Below are 17,515 nucleotides of genomic sequence, written 5' to 3' on the forward strand. Positions count from 1 at the left end.
ACTTTGTGGGAATAACTGAAACTAGGTTTGACAGCTTACATGATTGGCTGGCATATATACAGGGATATTCCTTGTTTCGGAAAGACGGTGAAGGTACAAGAGGGGGAGGGATGTGTCTATATGTAAAAAATCATGCAAGGGCGGTAGAGGAGCGACATTGTGAATGGGGGGGGGGGGGGGGTAGGGGGATGGGTAGGTGTGTGTGTGCAATCAATATGGGTGGAATTTCAAAGAGAAGTGGTATATGAATAGTGGGGGAATATTTTATAGGCCACCCAACCTGGAGGAGGTGCCGGACCTACTATCATAGCTAGAAATTGCAGTGAGGCAGATAAATGTCATCATAATGGGGGACTCCAATTATCCCAATTTATTAACTGGGCAGATGGGACAGCTCACTCTCTAAAGGCCTGTCAATTCATGAATGTCTTACAGGACAACTTCATGTCCCAATTGGTGTATTCCCCAACTAGAAAGAATGACCTGCTAGATCTATTGATTACGAATGATCGTAGTCTGATCTCCGATGTGGCAATACGGGACAACTTGGGATCTAGCGATTTATAGGATGATCACATTTAACGTAAAACATAAAAAGGAGGCATGAGTGAAGCACAAGAACACTAAATTTCAAACGAGCCAACTTTTCTGAACTGCGATCATTACTATGTGACTTCAATTGGGACTAAATCCTAGATACATTGAACACGGAAGAAAAAGGGGAATGCTTTAGGAGCATATTAAACAAAGGTATCACACAGTGCATTCCAGTGGGCAGTAAATATAGAAAAGCGAAGGTGAAACCTGGGTGGCTAACCCATAATGTAAAAAGCCTCATTAAAGAGAAAAAAAATGGCGCCCGCGACACCCCTTCTTAAAGAGGACGTATCTGTACACCCTTATGCCTACCAGCGCCGCTCTGCCGACGTACTTGACACCATTGCACCTTCCATCCCCCTCCCCTCCTCTCATGGCCGCGGGCTGTCTGTGCGATGATGGATGTCACACAGGCACAGCCGAGCAGCTGCCTCCCCCTCCTCTCTGTTTATGTGTAAACAGGGGGAGGGGATCTGCTGAGCATGTGACGCCGCGCCGATCTAAGGTACTGAATGGGGGCGGTTGCACTGAACGGAGGGGGGCGGCGGCTGCACTGAACGGAGGGGGGCGGCGGCTGCACTGAACGGAGCGGGGGCGGCGGCTGCACTGAACGGAGGGGGGCGGCGGCTGCACTGAACGGAGGGGGGGCGGCGGCTGCACTGAACGGAGGGGGGGCGGCGGCTGCACTGAACGGAGGGGGGGGCGGCGGCTGCACTGAACGGAGGGGGGGGGCGGCGGCTGCACTGAACGGAGGGGGGGGCGGCGGCTGCACTGAACGGAGGGGGGGCGGCGGCTGCACTGAACGGAGGGGGGGGCGGCGGCTGCACTGAACGGAGGGGGGGGCGGCGGCTGCACTGAACGGAGGGGGGGGCGGCGGCTGCACTGAACGGAGGGGGGGGCGGCGGCTGCACTGAACGGAGGGGGGGGCGGCGGCTGCACTGAACGGAGGGGGGGGCGGCGGCTGCACTGAACGGAGGGGGGGGCGGCGGCTGCACTGAACGGAGGGGGGGGCGGCGGCTGCACTGAACGGAGGGGGGGGCGGCGGCTGCACTGAACGGAGGGGGGGGCGGCGGCTGCACTGAACGGAGGGGGGGGCGGCGGCTGCACTGAACGGAGGGGGGGCGGCGGCTGCACTGAACGGAGGGGGGGGCGGCGGCTGCACTGAACGGAGGGGGGGCGGCGGCTGCACTGAACGGAGGGGGGGGCGGCGGCTGCACTGAACGGAGGGGGGGGCGGCGGCTGCACTGAACGGAGGGGGGGCGGCGGCTGCACTGAACGGAGAGGGGGGGGCGGCTGCACCACTGAACGTAGAGGGGGGGCGGCTGCACCACTGAACGTAGAGGGGGGGCGGCTGCACCACTGAACGTAGAGGGGGGCGGCTGCACCACTGAACGTAGAGGGGGGGCGGCTGCACCACTGAACGTAGAGGGGGGGCGGCTGCACCACTGAACGGAGGGGGGTGGCGGCTGCACTGAACGGAGGGGGGTGGCGGCTGCACTGAACGGAGGGGGGGCGGCTGCACTGAACGGAAGGGGTGGGGGCGGCTGCACTGAACGGAGAGTGCGGGGGGGGGGGCGGCTGCACTGAACGGAGAGTGCGGAGGGGGGGGGGCGGCTGCACTGAACGGAGAGTGCGGAGGGGGGGGCGGCTGCACTGAACGGAGAGTGCGGGGGGAGGGGCGGCTGCACTGAACGGAGAGTGCGGGGGGGGCGGCTGCACTGAACGGAGAGTGCGGGGGGGGGGGGCGGCTGCACTGAACGGAGAGTGCGGGGGGGGGGGGGGGGCGGCTGCACTGAACGGAGAGTGCGGGGGGGGCGGCTGCACTGAACGGAGAGTGCGGGGGGGGGCGGCTGCACTGAACGGAGAGTGCGGGGGGGGGCGGCTGCACTGAACGGAGAGTGCGGGGGGGGGCGGCTGCACTGAACGGAGAGTGCGAGGGGGGGCGGCTGCACTGAACGGAGAGTGCGAGGGGGGGCGGCTGCACTGAACGGAGAGTGCGAGGGGGGGCGGCTGCACTGAACGGAGAGTGCGAGGGGGGGCGGCTGCACTGAACGGAGAGTGCGAGGGGGGGCGGCTGCACTGAACGGAGAGTGCGAGGGGGGGCGGCTGCACTGAACGGAGAGTGCGAGGGGGGGCGGCTGCACTGAACGGAGAGTGCGAGGGGGGGCGGCTGCACTGAACGGAGAGTGCGAGGGGGGGCGGCTGCACTGAACGGAGAGTGCGAGGGGGGGCGGCTGCACTGAACGGAGAGTGCGAGGGGGGGCGGCTGCACTGAACGGACAGTGCGAGGGGGGCGGCTGCACTGAACGGAGAGTCCGGGGGGGGCGGCTGCACTGAACGGAGTTGGGGGGGGGCGGGGCGGCTGCACTGAACGGATGTGGGGTGGCTACACTGAACGAGGGGCTACACTGAACAAGGGGGAGCGGCTACACTGAACGAGGGGGCGGCGGCTGCACTGAACAGGGGACTACACTGAACTGAGGGTCTGTGTAACATGCAGGGGGTCCAGAGGCGAAGGGGCTGTGTAATGTAAAGGGGTCTAGAGGTGCAGGGGGCTGTGTAATGTAAAGGGGTCCAGAGGTGCAGGGGACTGTGTAATGTAAAGGGGTGCAGGGGACTGTGTAATGTAAAGGGGTCCAGAGGTGCAGGGGGTTGTGTAATGTAAAGGGGATGAAAGATCCTGTGATCTTCTATCAACTGCCGGCTGGGTGACAGGCTGGTTAATGATATCCTTGTAGTCTCCCCAGTCCGGCCATCGAGCGTGAGCAGGCCACAGCTAAGGCTCGGCAGGCCACGACATGCCTCAGCTCCAGAGGTGGTCGGTGAGCTTCAATACTCCGGGGTATACATATGACCAGGCTACTGATGTCCTATACCGAGGCCAGCAGCCACCCTGTAACTGCGCAGGAGTGGGTCTGTGATGGAATGTCTCCCAGCTCTTCAGGACTGGTAAGTACGTCTCTCCCTACTTCGGTGGGGTGAGCAGCTGGGCATTCCCTGGGGGGTCAATTTGGGGGCCACCTCACCTCCCTATCTTCTCTCCCAAGTCCCTATCACCCCTCCTTCTCCCCCCCCCCCCCCTCTGAGGGAGTGGCTGCATGCGCTGCGGGCGGTGTGTGTGTGTGGGTCGCTGTTTCTCACCTGTGGGGGTCTGCGGCTGGCGTTGGTCCTGGTCTAGGTCTGGGGGTCCCAAAACATGTCTATGGAGGTTGTTCTGACTGTTAGCAGGCAGCACGTTTTTATGTTTTTGCTCTGTCACCGCATGGTGCTGTTCTGGCGGCCATCTTGGATTTGGGAAAGCTATAAATTCCCCTGGTGAGCTTCAGCAGCCATTTTCTTTAGGATTCCTATTGATTACATTGGCGGCCATTTTCTTAAAGCCTGAGCGCTTTTTTTTTTTCACCGCTGGCCTCTTGTGGCAGCATTACATGTGCTTTCTCTTGCTGCTTCCTGTATCCACTGTGTGTGTGCAGGACGCTGGATGGCTCTTTGCTGAATGCGGAAGCTGCTCTGCAGACCGTTGCACCGCTGGTGGGAGCTGCTGCTGCTGCTGACACAGTTTTCTCCTCTCTGCAACTGGGAACCTCCTAGGGATTACAGGCACTGGTGTGGCTATCACAGAACGCCCCAGGGGTGATGAGTCTAGTGCTAAGTACCCCCCACGCGGCGGCAGTAGGAGGGTGGGACCTTCACTGTCCTAAGTCCCCTTGCAGGTGGCAGACAGGCTAGGGTCAGCATGGCTTCAGAAACTGGTGTTTCTTCCCCCGAAATCCAGGCTATAGCAACCGGGTCACCTGCAGTTAGCTCGGTGCGCATGGACACCCTGACGGCGGTCCTTGATTCCTATGTTGCTAAGATAGAGGCGGCACATGGAAAGAAAGGTGCACGTAAGAGGCCCCTGCCCCCCCTCTGGGGAGAGCTCTGATGCAGACTCGGGCCCTGCTGCGGCTGGCGACCCCTGCTCTGACCTATCAGACGTGGCTGACCAGGACCGTTTGGATAGTGAGGGTGATTCCCCGTCCGGGTCCGGGCGCGACAAGGCGCTTGTTGGAGCACTTATCACAGCTCTGCATGATACCCTGAAGATTCAGGAGCCAGCGGATTCCCCTGCTGATGTACCGGTGCCTTTTGGGTCCCGCAAGCCAGCACGTTCACCTAAGGTGTTCCCGTATTTGACTTATTTTGACAAATTCATCTACAGGGAATGGGGTCGCCCGCAACGGACCTTTTCGGTCCCCAAATATATGGCGGTGCATTACCTCTTTGAGGAAAGCCTTCTCAAAAAGTGATCGGCTCCTCCGGTCCTGCACCCCCCAATGTCTAGGTTAAATAAAGTAACCACAATTCCGGTTGAGGGGACTCCTGCATTCAAGGATCCCACGGACAGGAAGGCTGAGGCAGTGGCTCGTTCCTTGTTTATGGTTGTGGGGTTGGCCGTGCGACCTGTACTGGCATCCGCACTAGTGTCACAGACACTGACTGAGTGGGGAAAATGTTTGCACCGCGAGTTGGGAGAGCAGAAAGCCTCACCGGTCTGCGTAGAGCTAGCAGACTGACTAGTGCATGGCCTTAAGTATGTTTGTGACACGGCCAGGGCTTCAGTGTCAGCCGTGGTGCTGAGGCGCCTCATTTAGCTGAAATGCTGGTCTGCTGACCAGGCATCTAAGACAGCCCTGACGGATCTTCACTTCCTTGGCGAACGGCTCTTTGGAGCCTCGTTGGATTATTAAAAATGCCACGGGTGGTAAGAGTGTACTACTCCCACAGGCCAGGAAGGCTAAGGAGCCACGCCGCAGGCAAGGGTCCTCTTTTTCTGCTCACAAGTGGCTTTTTCGTCCTCCCGGTGCTTCGGCAAAATGACCCCAGCCCGACAGGATGCCCACGGACGGTCAGAAGCGTCCCTGGAACCGCAAGCCTGCGAACAAAAGTGTTAACGCATGAAGGTTTGCCCCCACCCATGTCTCGGGTGGGGGGTCGTCTTCGGGAGTTTGCAGCCCGTTGGACCTCCTGGTTATCAGATCAATGGGTCTGCGATCTGATTTCCACAGGTTACAAGATAGAGTTTCTCTCTTGGCCGCCAAACTGATTCTTTCTCTCCAGCCTACCCGTGTCCCCGGTTCGCCGGGAGGCCCTGTTGGGGGCAGTGAGGGACTTGCTGAATCAGGGGATGATTGCACCGGTTCCGGAATTGGAACGCTTCCGGGGGTTCTACTCAAATCTGTTTGTGATTCCCAAGAAGGAAGGGGTATGTCCAATATTGGGCCTAAAAGCCCTCAATCACTTTGTAAAAGTGCAGAGGTTCAGAATGGAATCAGTTCGCTCAGTAGTCGCTGCACTCCATCAAGGGGACTTCCTGGCGTCCTTGGACATTCAGGATGCCTACCTGCACATACCCATATGCCTCCGGCATCAAAAGTTTCTACGCTTGGCAGTCGGGGAAGCCAACTACCAGTCTGTGGCTCTTCCTTCTGGCCTGGCATCACCCCCCTTTATCAAAGTACTGGCTTTAGTTTTGGTGTTGAGACAACGCGGGATCGCGATCGTGGGTTACCTGAGAGCTTCTTCCACCTCAGAATTAGAGGAAGATGTGGCGATCACCTTGCAGTCCCTGCAAGCATTTGGGTGGCTGTTGAACCTAAAGAATTCGGTGGTGGTACCGACTCAGCGTCTGGAGTACCTGGGGTTACTATTGGACTCCAGGGAAGTGAGGGTTTTTCTCCCCTCAGACAAATTGCTGACTCTCAGATATGCAGTCAAACTACTGATGGTACCGCAAGTGGTCATCACTCCGCTTTTGCATGCGGGTGCTGGGGCTCATGGTAGCCTCCTTCAAGGCAGTACCTCAGTACTCTCCTAGCCTCACACCAGGGCTGCTGAGGCTAGGAGATTATTTAGGGGTGATTTCTCTTCCCCCTCTGCCTTAAGGACAGTTTGGAAACCCTTGGCTGGATTAGCTGGAAGATTACTTCTCCCTTTTTCCTGCCCTATATTTTTGGAGTTCTCGCTTCCTTTTGGGCTTTTCTATACATGATACACTGGCTACAATACTACTTTATCCCTGTAGAGACGCCTCTTTTTTTCTTTTTGGTTATCCAAAGGGAATAAAAATTATAAGCTCCTGATGAAGCGTTATAACGAACGCGAAACATGTAGAGCATTTAAGTATCTCTGAGCTGATTCCTATGTGATATCCTGTCTCTACAAATTATCTTCTGTACTGATGGTTGTTTGTTCCTTAATGTCCCTATGCTGGATACCTATGGGAATATATATAGAATGTGATGTACTTATAATACGCTAGACAGTGAAGGAGGCATTGAGATTTTGTTTGTCTTTTTAGAAATAAAAATTGTTTTAAATTTTTTTTTTTTTTCCCCCCCTTTTTATGTTATATCTATATTTATGCCTAAAAAGTCCATTATTGTCAACAATTTTTGAGTTTTTTAGAAAAGGTCCTGGTACGCAGACCTGGTGTGCCTGGTGGCAGACGCTCCCTGGCGACTGCCGTTGAGAGAGGACCTCCTATCTCAAGGTCCAAACCTTCACCCTGCTTTACCATCACTGGCTTTAACGGCCTGGCTATTGAAAGCCAGGTATTGAGGAACCGGGGTCTGTCAGACTCTGTGATTCCAACTATGCTGAGGGTGCGGAAATCTTCTTCCAGGAAGATATACCATCGTACTTGGAAGGCCTACATCTCCATGTGTGAGGAGCAAGGGTGGCATCCGCGCTCCTCTATATCCAGGATCCTGCTGTTTCTTCAGCAAGGTGTAGACCAGAGGTTTGGCGTTGAGCACCATCAAGGGGCAGATTTCTGCTCTGGTCTTTTTTTCAAAGACCACTGGCATCTCACTCATTAGTAAGTACCTTTGTGCAGGGAGTGCGACATGTAGTCCCTCCGGTGCGTCCTCCATTACCTCCGTAGGATTTGAACCTGGTGTTGGCGCTTCAGAAGCCGCCATTTGAGAATATCAGGGAGAGTCCTCTGCTGACCCTTTCACAGAAGGTGGTCTTTCTCGTGGCCATCACATCGGCCAGGAGGGTTTCGGAACTGGCGGCCTTGTCCTGCAATTCGCCTTATCTGGTCATCCACAGGGATAAGGTGGTGCTGTGTCCACAACCATCCTTTCTACCGAAGGTGGTTTCGGCCTTTCATATCAATGAGGACATTGTATTGCCATCATTGTGTCCTAAGCCGAAGCACCCCAAGGAGGTGGCCCTTCACGCTCTGGATGTGGTTAGGGCTCTGAAGATGTACTTGTCTGCCACAGCTTCCTTTCGGAAGTCAGACTCCCTGCTTGTTTCAGTGGCTGGTCCTAAGAAGGGCATGGCGGTCTCGTCGGCCACCATTTCCAGGTGGATCAGACAGATTTGTAGTCCAAGCCTACGCCTTGAAGGGTCAGGTGCCTCCCTTTCCAGTCACGGCCCACTCTACAGGAACAATGGACAGCGACCTGGTCGTCTGTCCATACGTTTACCAAGTTCTACAATGTAGACGTCAGTGCATCGGCTGATGCCTGTTTTGGCCGCACAGTTTTGCAGGCAGCCGTGTAGTTGCAATTTTTTTTTTTTCCTGGTCTTTCGATTAAAAACGACTGTTTTGGGTTAATGCACTGTTGCATTACTTCCGCAATGTTGCGTTCTTGGGGATTACTCCTGTTGAGGATACCCGCTTATATAGTGGTGTTTCTCCACACACTGCTGTTTTTTTTGTGGGTTTAGTTTCACTAGTTCCCACTTGCCATGGTGGATGAAGTTTTTTTGCTGTTTTTTCCACCCCTCGTTTGGCACTGCTTGGGGACGTCCCATTTAGTTAGAGAGGAGCTGTGTCGGTCGGTGAATATGAGAGAAAATAGGATTTTTTGTATTCACCGTAAAATACTTTTCTCTGTAATTCACCGACCGACACAGTACCCATCCCTCCTTTTTTTTCTACGTTATACTGCTTGTTGACGTCCTGAAGCTGCTGGAAGCAGTGGGAAGGGTCGATAGCACGTGCCCAAGCGGGCGGGATTAAAGTTCTGTGTATTGTGTAACAATTTTGCAGTCTATACAACCCATTTAGTTACAGAGAGGAGCTGTTTCGGTCAGTGAATTACAGAGAAAAGTATTTTACGGTGAGTACAAAAAAAATATCCTATTTTTACAGAAAGACCTGAACAAAATAATGGCGTGGGCCATTGCATGGCAAATGAGGTTTAATGGGGAGAAAATATTAAGTAATGCACTTGGGTGCAAAAACATAAATTTAAACCACTCACTAAGGGTAGAACTGCAGGGGAAATCAAGGATGGAGAAAGATCTGAGGGTCCTGGTAGATGACAGATTGAGCAATAACATGTAATGTCGAGCTTCAGATACCAAAGATGGCAGAATATTGGCATGCATAAAAAAAAGGGATATATTCCAGGGATAAAACTATAATTCTACCACTTTTTAAAACTCTGGTTAGAGCACATATGGAGCATTCTGTCCAGTTCTGGTCACCGGCCCTCAGAAGGCATTTGCTGTAACTGGGGACAGCCAAAAGAAGGGCAACAAAACTAATAAGGGGACTGGAGTACCTCTATTACAAGGAGCGATTGCAAACACTAAATCTATTCTCGCTGGAGAAATGCTGCTTGAAAGGAGATGTGATCGCAATTTTACAAATACCTCAATGGCGATCCCAGCATAGGAAAAAATGTATTCAGTCTCCAAGGAGTGTAAGAGGACATGGGACCACACTATGAGATTGGAAGAGAAGCCGTTTAATGGTAAACTGTGTATGTTTTTTTCACTGTCGGTGCAATAAGGATGTGAAACTCTTCCACAATTGGTGGTGGCTGTGGGGTGTATGGATATTTTTAAGAGAATCTTTGATGTGCATCTTAAAGAACACAACATACAGGCATATCGGAAATAATTATAGATACTGACACATGTGACCTACACAGGTTGAACTGGATGGACTATTGTCTTTCATTCAACCTTACCTACTATGCAACCATGCATGAAAAAAAGATTAGTCCAAGCTGTTTTTGTCCTGCACTATTATTTAGCAAGGCAGTAAGCAAACATGGCATGAATGTCAGAGGGTTTTTTACAGCAATGTTTTAGACTGCAAAACAACATGCACCTGTCATAGCTGCTAATTAAACTTCAGGTCTAGTCCTAATAGGCTCCCCAAAATCGGTAGAAAGTGTGCCTTTTTACTGTTCAGTTAGCCTCATTCACTCATGGCAGTGTAAGTTGATACTGCAGTCTGCGCACTATGTCCCATTCAAACAAATACAGGCTGCAGCTACCTACGAAGCTCTGTTCTTAAACGGTAACCCCACTTTCGTTGGAAAACAAAAGACTAACAAAAATAGTACTGCTGTATGGTAAGTTGGAGGTAGTCTGTACACAGATGGTATACCACATGTTCCCAGAAATGTACTTTCCTGCTTGTGTGATTTGGCTTACTGATTTTCCCAGAAGTCTGCATTAATATACAAGTCCGGTATTGGACACCCCCTACAATAAAATTGTCATTTTTTTGGTGAAATACTCCCAAAGAGAAATCATCTAAAAAAAAATGCAGACCCTGCCACTTTCCTCATTGGAGTCCTGCAAGAGCAGCAGCTGATTGCTTCTCTGTATCCATGAGCACAGTGAATATACTGGCAATGGTTTTATAATAATCAAACGGCTATTTTTTTAGAATGCCAAAATTTAGAAATCTGCAACAAAGTTTAAAATCCTTGCAATGTACTTGGATCACCCAGAGGGGATAACAAAAGTGCTATTAAGCTTTAACAATGTTGATGTTATAAAATTCAATTGCATGCTGTGAATATAAATCTCCTTTTAATACGCCTTTAAAGTATAGCTATGCTAAAAGGGAAGTTACACTTTACATTAATAAAGCAGAAAAGCACCAAATACACCTAAACTGATACATATTTACATGTGATCTTTGTATTGCTTGGAGTTCTTAATCCTTTTATTTTTATTTTATTTAAGGTAAGCTGCACTTATTCTCTACTTACGGATTACATGACATCTCTGTCTAAGATGAGAAAGAAGATGGAAAACAATGAGCTTGAAAAAGAGGAAATGAAAGCTCGTATGGAGGAGGCCCAACTTGCAAAAAAAGCGGTATATCCTCTGTAGGGGTTGGCATTCCATAACATTCCTAAACTAGTTATGAGACTAAAAAGCACCTCGCCTTTGCTTAAATGTGTGTTTTTTTTTCTTTCTTTCTTTGGTCCTTGAAAGTCCTTCCTTGCTGTGTCTACTGCATCTTACTATTTGTACATCACAATGAGAGGTGGCCTTATTGGTTAATAGAAAGAAGTGGAAGGTATGGGGCAGCCTTTGACATTCGAAAAGTGTTTGAAAATTTCCCTGTTAAAAAAACAGACATTTATTACCCTGCTGTCATCCTTCATCTCACGCCCACCTTTCAGATATAAGTCCTTGCTAATTCACTTACTAAGCGCTGGCAAGGCTTGCATCTCAGGTAATTGAGAAAAATAATTTGCTTCTCCGACACTCCAGCAGTGGTTTGACAGGGTGAGAGATTTTCAGACTATGGAAGACCTGACCTTTTTTTTAAAAAAAAACAGGAATTTGCTGAATATCCAGACTGACCTATTTACCACGTAATGTTTTGTCTTGCTATATGTAGGCAGATCAGTGTCTGGAGGATCTGGAAATTCACTCTTCAGCTGTCATTGCTCAGCTTCGCAGAGATCTAGAATCTGAGAGGAAAATGTATGAGGCTGTCAGAGAAGCAAATGAACAGCAGGTAAGTTTCAACAAGTCTATAGGGCAAAGAGATTTTCCATGTTTGAAAACTTGGCTTAAAGCCCCCTATCAGATTTAAGAGTTAAAGTGATTGTAAGGCCTCATGCACACTGGACTTTTTTTGACATTTTTACAGCAGCTGTTTTTGGCTGTAGATGTTTTTTTCTACAGTCCTTAAACTCTCCATCATGATATTCTATGTGTTCATGCACACACAGGCTGTTATCAGCAGTTTTGGTCAGTGGTGTTTTGGAGCAGTAAAAAAAACTCCAAATCTAGTGGGTTCTGAGAGACATTTTTCAGCTGTAAAAATGCTCTAACATTGATAAACGCCCAAAAACGTCGCTCACCAGCGTTTACATTTTTGATCCATTGAAAAAAAAAAAATCATTTTCTCCAAAAAAATTTAAATCTAACGTGGAAAAACGCTAAACACTATTGCAAAAAAGATGAAAAACTCACTACAAAGCTGACTTTTTTTTAACGTTATTTTAATGTCCAGTTTGCATGAGGCCTCATGGTTATTTTTTTTACATAACAAGCAAGCTTCTATTTCTTCTTTTTTTTTTTATCAAATATTTTTTATTGAGAAATGTTGCCATCTTATACAACAGTACGGAAATACATTTCCCCCCTCTCCCCTCTCTCCCTCTCCCTTCCCGTTCCCCTTCCCCTTCCCCTTCCTCTTCCTCTTCCTCTTCCCCTTCCTCTTCCCCTTCCCCTTCCCCTTCCTCTTCCCCTTCCCCTTCCCCTTCCTCTTCCTCTTCCTCTTCCCCTTCCTCTTCTCTCTTCCCCCTCTCTCTCCCCCCCCTCTCTCCCCCCCCCTCTCTCCCCCCTCTCCCCCCCCCCTCTCTCCCCCCTCTTATACCCTGATAAATACGATATATATATATATATATATATATATATATATATATATATATAATTTCACCTCTAACCACAATCACTCATATTTCTTAATATTTCCCCTCTTACTATATGTACATTTTTCCTTTCATAATGTATCTTTCATAACTTTCATCCGGGGGGATTTTTGCTTGCCACGTCTGTGCAATCGGCTTTCTTGCTTGAAGCAGACATCTAGTTATTGCAGTCTGTAGGTCTTCTCAAAAACAATTCTTTTCTATAAGCCCCAAAACATATGTCTTGGCCTCTATGTCTAGAGATGTCCCAAATACAGAATTTATTTTATTAACATTTCTCTCCAATATCTGTGTAATTTGGGCCAGACCATATGCACCAAATTTCCCTTTACATCCCTGCACCTTGAGCATTTTGCAGCTAGTCTTCTTCCAAACATAATTTTTTTTAGGGGCATGTAGTATGATTGTGTACCAAAAATAAGTGGGATGCAATCAGCAAGGGTGATGAGACCGTGGGCCCCAATGCCAGTATTGAACTCCATTGCTCCTTAGTTATTTGTCCAATATCCTCCTGCCATTTATCCCTGTCTGAAACCAGCATGTCCAGAGCTGTGGTGAACCCCAGGCTCCATAAGTCAACAGGGGAAAAGGAGGCAACATGGGCTTGGTAGGGGACGGGGGGGGGGGGGGGAGACGAGCATGAGCATCCATTAGCAGGGGGGTTCATCAAATGTACTCACTATAGCAACCATCCGGCACAGCCTTTAGGCCAGTCCAGCCATGCCTCAGCTGCGGCTGGGGTCTCAAAAAACTGCACCTGGTCATCCTCCTCCACTCCAAGCATGGCGTGCTTGAGGTGCAGCACACTGAGATGACGCTTGACATCCTGGAACGGAGACCTTTTCCGTTGCACTGCATTAGAAAAGTCCGGGAACACCGCCACATGACCATTGCCCACTTGTATGTTTCCCTTCTCTCTGGTGAGCTGCATGATCTTGTCCCAGTCCCTGAAATTCAGAAACTTGGCAATAAAAGTTCAGGGGGATGCTCTTGCAGGTGGGGGCTTTGCTGGTATGCGGTGCGCCCTCTCCATGGCAAACATGACTGAAAAGGCCTCCCTGCCATACGCTGTTGTTAGTAGATTCTCTAGGTACTCTGCCGGGTCTTTACCTTCAGCTCGTTACGGCAATCCAATGAATCTGAGGTGGCATTGGCGAATTCTATTCTCCATGTCATCCTGGTGGGAATGGAGCAGCTGGATTTGCCTTTGCATGTCCTCAGTGGTATGCTGCAAGGGATGTAGAATGTCCTCGGCATTGCTTATACGTATTTCCATTTCTGTAACCCTGTCCTACAGTTTAGAGAGGTCCTGTCTTAGGAGCGAGATATCGATCTTCACCTCATCGATTTTGTCCGTAAGGGTGCTCTGGAGAGCGGCTATGGCATCTACCACCTTAGCCGTTTCTGCGGCATGGAGGTCCTCCCCTGGACACGCTGCAGCGCCATCTTTGGCCTGCCTGTCATCCTCATCATGTCGGTATTTTGCCAGTTTATCCTCTGCATAGAATGCATTTAGGTGAAAAATCTTGAGACTTTACAAATCTAATTAGCCATGGGTATCTATGCTGAAATGACAAAAGTTTGTTTTTAACAACCCTTTAACTGGCCGTGGATGCATTGCATCTCTGTTGGTTTAGCAGGGACTTGCCCAGATTCACTCCATCTATGGGCAGGCTGGTTGGACCCAAGTCGATCCATCAATTAACTTGGGTACAACCACCCTGTCAGATTTTTTACATGTGACTACTGCTTGTGGCTATAGCTGCCAGCATTCATCATTGTGTTCTGGCTGAGACGGCTACCCACCAGCAGAATACCATAGCGTTACACTAGGGATTTGCCTATTCAGACTGAATGTGTTGATGGGTAAATCGAGAAATTTTCATTTCTTGTCTTTCACCTCTGGTGGAAGGAAGGAAAATCGAATCTTCTATAGCTTGTGTTAGACCTTGTTCTCACTTTTTAAAATAAGTTTAAAGCGCATCAAAAAAGCTCCCCAAACGCTCCATGCGTGTGAGACATTAATAATACCCCCAGGTTTCTATGGCGTGTTACCATAGACTTGAAATGGGAATGAGTTGAGATGCTTCAACTCCTTCCAAATTCAACATGTAGTTTCAGCTTTAAAGCAAAGCAATACAAAAACATAATGTTTTGATAATGTGAACAGCTCTGTCTGCTGTCGATAATCTCAATTGCAGACTGCTTTACTAGGTATTTGAGGGGCATTAAGAACATGCCTCATATGCCTGCCTAATTCTAGTGTGAACATGGCCTTAAAGTCTAGAGGAAAGGATGGCCATCTGTTCACAACTGATTCTCCCTTTTAGATGGAGGGTATGTGTAAAGGTTGATTTTTTTGAGGCTGTTTGTACTGAACTCAGTCTATGAATGGACTTCAGTACAACCAGCCTGTTGGGGTTTTTTTTTTTTTGCACAAATACTGCCACCGACAATAGCCGGCAACAGTTAAGATTGTATTCTGACGACGGGGAAACCTCATGAGGAGGGATTTCCCAATTAACACTGAATCTGTTGATTGGAGAAGCAATTATTTATTTTTTTTCTCTCCAGATTTTTTTTATTGGCAAGAGCTCAACTAGGAAAAAGGTTATGGGTGTTTCTGTGCAAAATGGCTAAATTGTTATATGGCAACTGCTGCCCCTACAAATACACCCACCTAGGTGGGATGTAAAGATTAAAGGATAAAATTAGTAGGCGTGGTGCTGTCCTTAAATCCTAGGATTTTTTGGAGTGCTCCAAATTCACAGTCCTAACCAGTGACTTGTATATCTAAACAATCTTGAGTGTGTTCTAAAATGTGACTTGTGCAATCATAAAAACATTGACAAGTGCTGCAAAAACAATTGGTACATATGCCCAATGCTAATATAAAAGTCCAAAATGACCAGTGCTCTTCAATTGTGTGTGTGTGTGTGTGTGTGTGTGTGTGTGTGTGCGCGCGCTTTATTCTAAAACATATTAATATATACAGTCCTTATAAAGCATGTAATTCAATGTGACAGGGTCTCTTCAATCTGATTACTATAAACAGCCCTTATGAGACATAATATTCCAAAGTGACAAGTGCTCTTCGATCCGGTGTCTACTATGATAATGTTTTCAAAAGCTTTATTAAGCATAAGCAGTAAATAAAGCTTTTGCAAATGTTATCACACTATGGAAGCATTTCTCTAATGTATGTGGGAGACTTGGAAGAATACATATTAGGAGCAACCCGAGGTGTAGATCCGGATACTGCTGCAGAGTGGCAAATACTGTGAATGTGCAATACCCCTTTGAAGGGTGAGTATTTCTGGTGAGTGCATTAGCATTAGGGGCACTGTAAGGAAGCACTAACAATGGACACCAGATCAAAGAGCACTTGTCACTTTGGAATATTGCATGCTTTAGAAGGACTGCACATATCAATGTGTTTGTTTGTTTTTTTGTTTTTAAAGACGTAAGCACACACACAATTGAAAGCACTAGTCATTTTGGACTTTTATATTAGCATCGGGCACATCTACCAATTGTTTTTGTAGCACTGCACAATAATTATATTTAGCATCAGTCACTTTTTAGAACATACTCAAGATTGTTTAGATATACAAGTCACTGGTTAGGATTGTGAATTTGGAGCACTCCAAAAAATTCTAGGATTTAAGAACAGTGCCACGCCTACTAATTTTATCCTTTTTAAGAGCTCAACTAGATTTCCCCAAATTCACTTTTGGTGTATTGATATACTTATTCCAGTTTGTGGTAGATCTTTTTTATATTGTAGTTGTACATGCTGATATACTGTATGCGTATTGTGCTTTTTTTATGAATGCAAAGTGTGTTTTATTTTCTCCTAAAGTCGTCTTACAATGAAGAGCTAGTAGAATTTGTTCTCAGAGCTCGTTCTGTTTCATCTGAAGTGGAAGATGACCGAACCCAGCTCTTGAATCAGGTAATGAGTAGCCACTGCCAGACTGTTTTAACATGTTTTTTTTTTTTTTAACAGCAATTTTGTGTTTTAATAGACTCACTTAATGAATAGAATACCTAGAGTACAGAACTTTGCAAATACCAAATTAGTGTGACTCTTATAAATGTCAGTAGAAAACTGTTTGCTGGTTGCTTGATTTCAGACTAGGTTCTGAATTTTACAGTAATTTCTGGCAGAGATGTGTAAAATTCAGCCCCTTGCATGTTTAAATCTTTCCCAGTCTTGCCATACTTCATTTTCTTTTTTTTTTTTTTCTTTTTTTTTGTTAGAAAAAATGGTGTCATTATTACTACCTTCCAAATGAGCTGAAGACTTGTTTTTTGTTAGGACCCTTACAACTTGCACTGTGGGGTGGAATTATTGCTTTGATCCATCTTGTAAGCAGTTGCCTAAGGCCTGCAAGACTCTCGTATCCCTGTTCTAGTATCTACCTAATTTGTATTTGAATCTGAACTAAAGACAAACTTAAATGTGAATGTTTGCACTTTTGCAAGATAACATAGCCAGGTTCACCTCAAGCCTGGTGATCAGCATCTTGTGGACAGTCACTCACCTCTGTCAGCAAGCTCTCTGTGTTAGATTGAACCCCCGTTCACACTATTGTGGCTTGTCATGCAATTTAACAGTTACAAATCACATAAGTTGCCAGCAATGGAACTGTGCACATCACCGTGACTAGTGTCGCAGTGATTATGAAAAGGGTTCCTGCACTACCTTTTACATATTTTTTATTTTGACTTGCAAAGACGCAATGAAATCGGCAGTGCAACTTGCACTGGTGTGAATGGGGGGCTAACTTGCCTGTGTGTAATTTAAGCTCAGTATAAATACAGCTGTTCTGTGAGGCCCTCAGAGGTTTGTTAGAAAACCTTTGTGAACAAACAGCGTCGTGAAGGCCAAGGAACACACCAGACAGGTCAAGTATAAAGTTGTGGAGAAGTTTAAAGCGGGGTTAGGTTTATTAAAAAAAAAAAAAACAAGCTTTGAACATTTCACGGAGCACTGTTTAATCCATCATCCGAAAATGGAGAGAGTATGGCACAACTGAAAACCTACCAAGACATGGCTGTCCACCTAAACTGACAGGCTGGGCAAGCAGAGCATTAATCAGAGAAGCAGCCAAGAGGCCCATGGTAACTCTGGAGGAGCTGCAGAGATCCACAACTCAGGTGGAAGAATCTGTCCACAGGACAACTATTAGTTGTGCACCTCACAAATATGACCCTTA

General features: G+C 48.1%; 1 protein-coding gene across 4 annotated transcripts in view; it reads left to right on the plus strand.

The window, feature by feature from the left end:
- Positions 1-17,515, plus strand: part of SPAG5 (sperm associated antigen 5) — a 191,205-nt gene that overhangs the window by 71,688 nt on the left and 102,002 nt on the right. For all 4 annotated transcript variants that reach the window (XM_077480426.1, XM_077480428.1, XM_077480427.1 and 1 more), the window contains 3 exons: positions 10,585-10,719; positions 11,252-11,371; positions 16,156-16,248. In XM_077480426.1, coding sequence (XP_077336552.1) covers positions 10,585-10,719; positions 11,252-11,371; positions 16,156-16,248 — 348 coding nt within the window. The remainder of the gene's footprint in view (positions 1-10,584; positions 10,720-11,251; positions 11,372-16,155; positions 16,249-17,515) is intronic.

This window comes from Lithobates pipiens, unplaced genomic scaffold (genome assembly GCF_037356315.1).
Source record: "Lithobates pipiens isolate NorthernLeopardFrog02 unplaced genomic scaffold, aLitPip1_a1.2 Scaffold_16, whole genome shotgun sequence".
Lineage (NCBI taxonomy): Eukaryota > Metazoa > Chordata > Amphibia > Anura > Ranidae > Lithobates > Lithobates pipiens.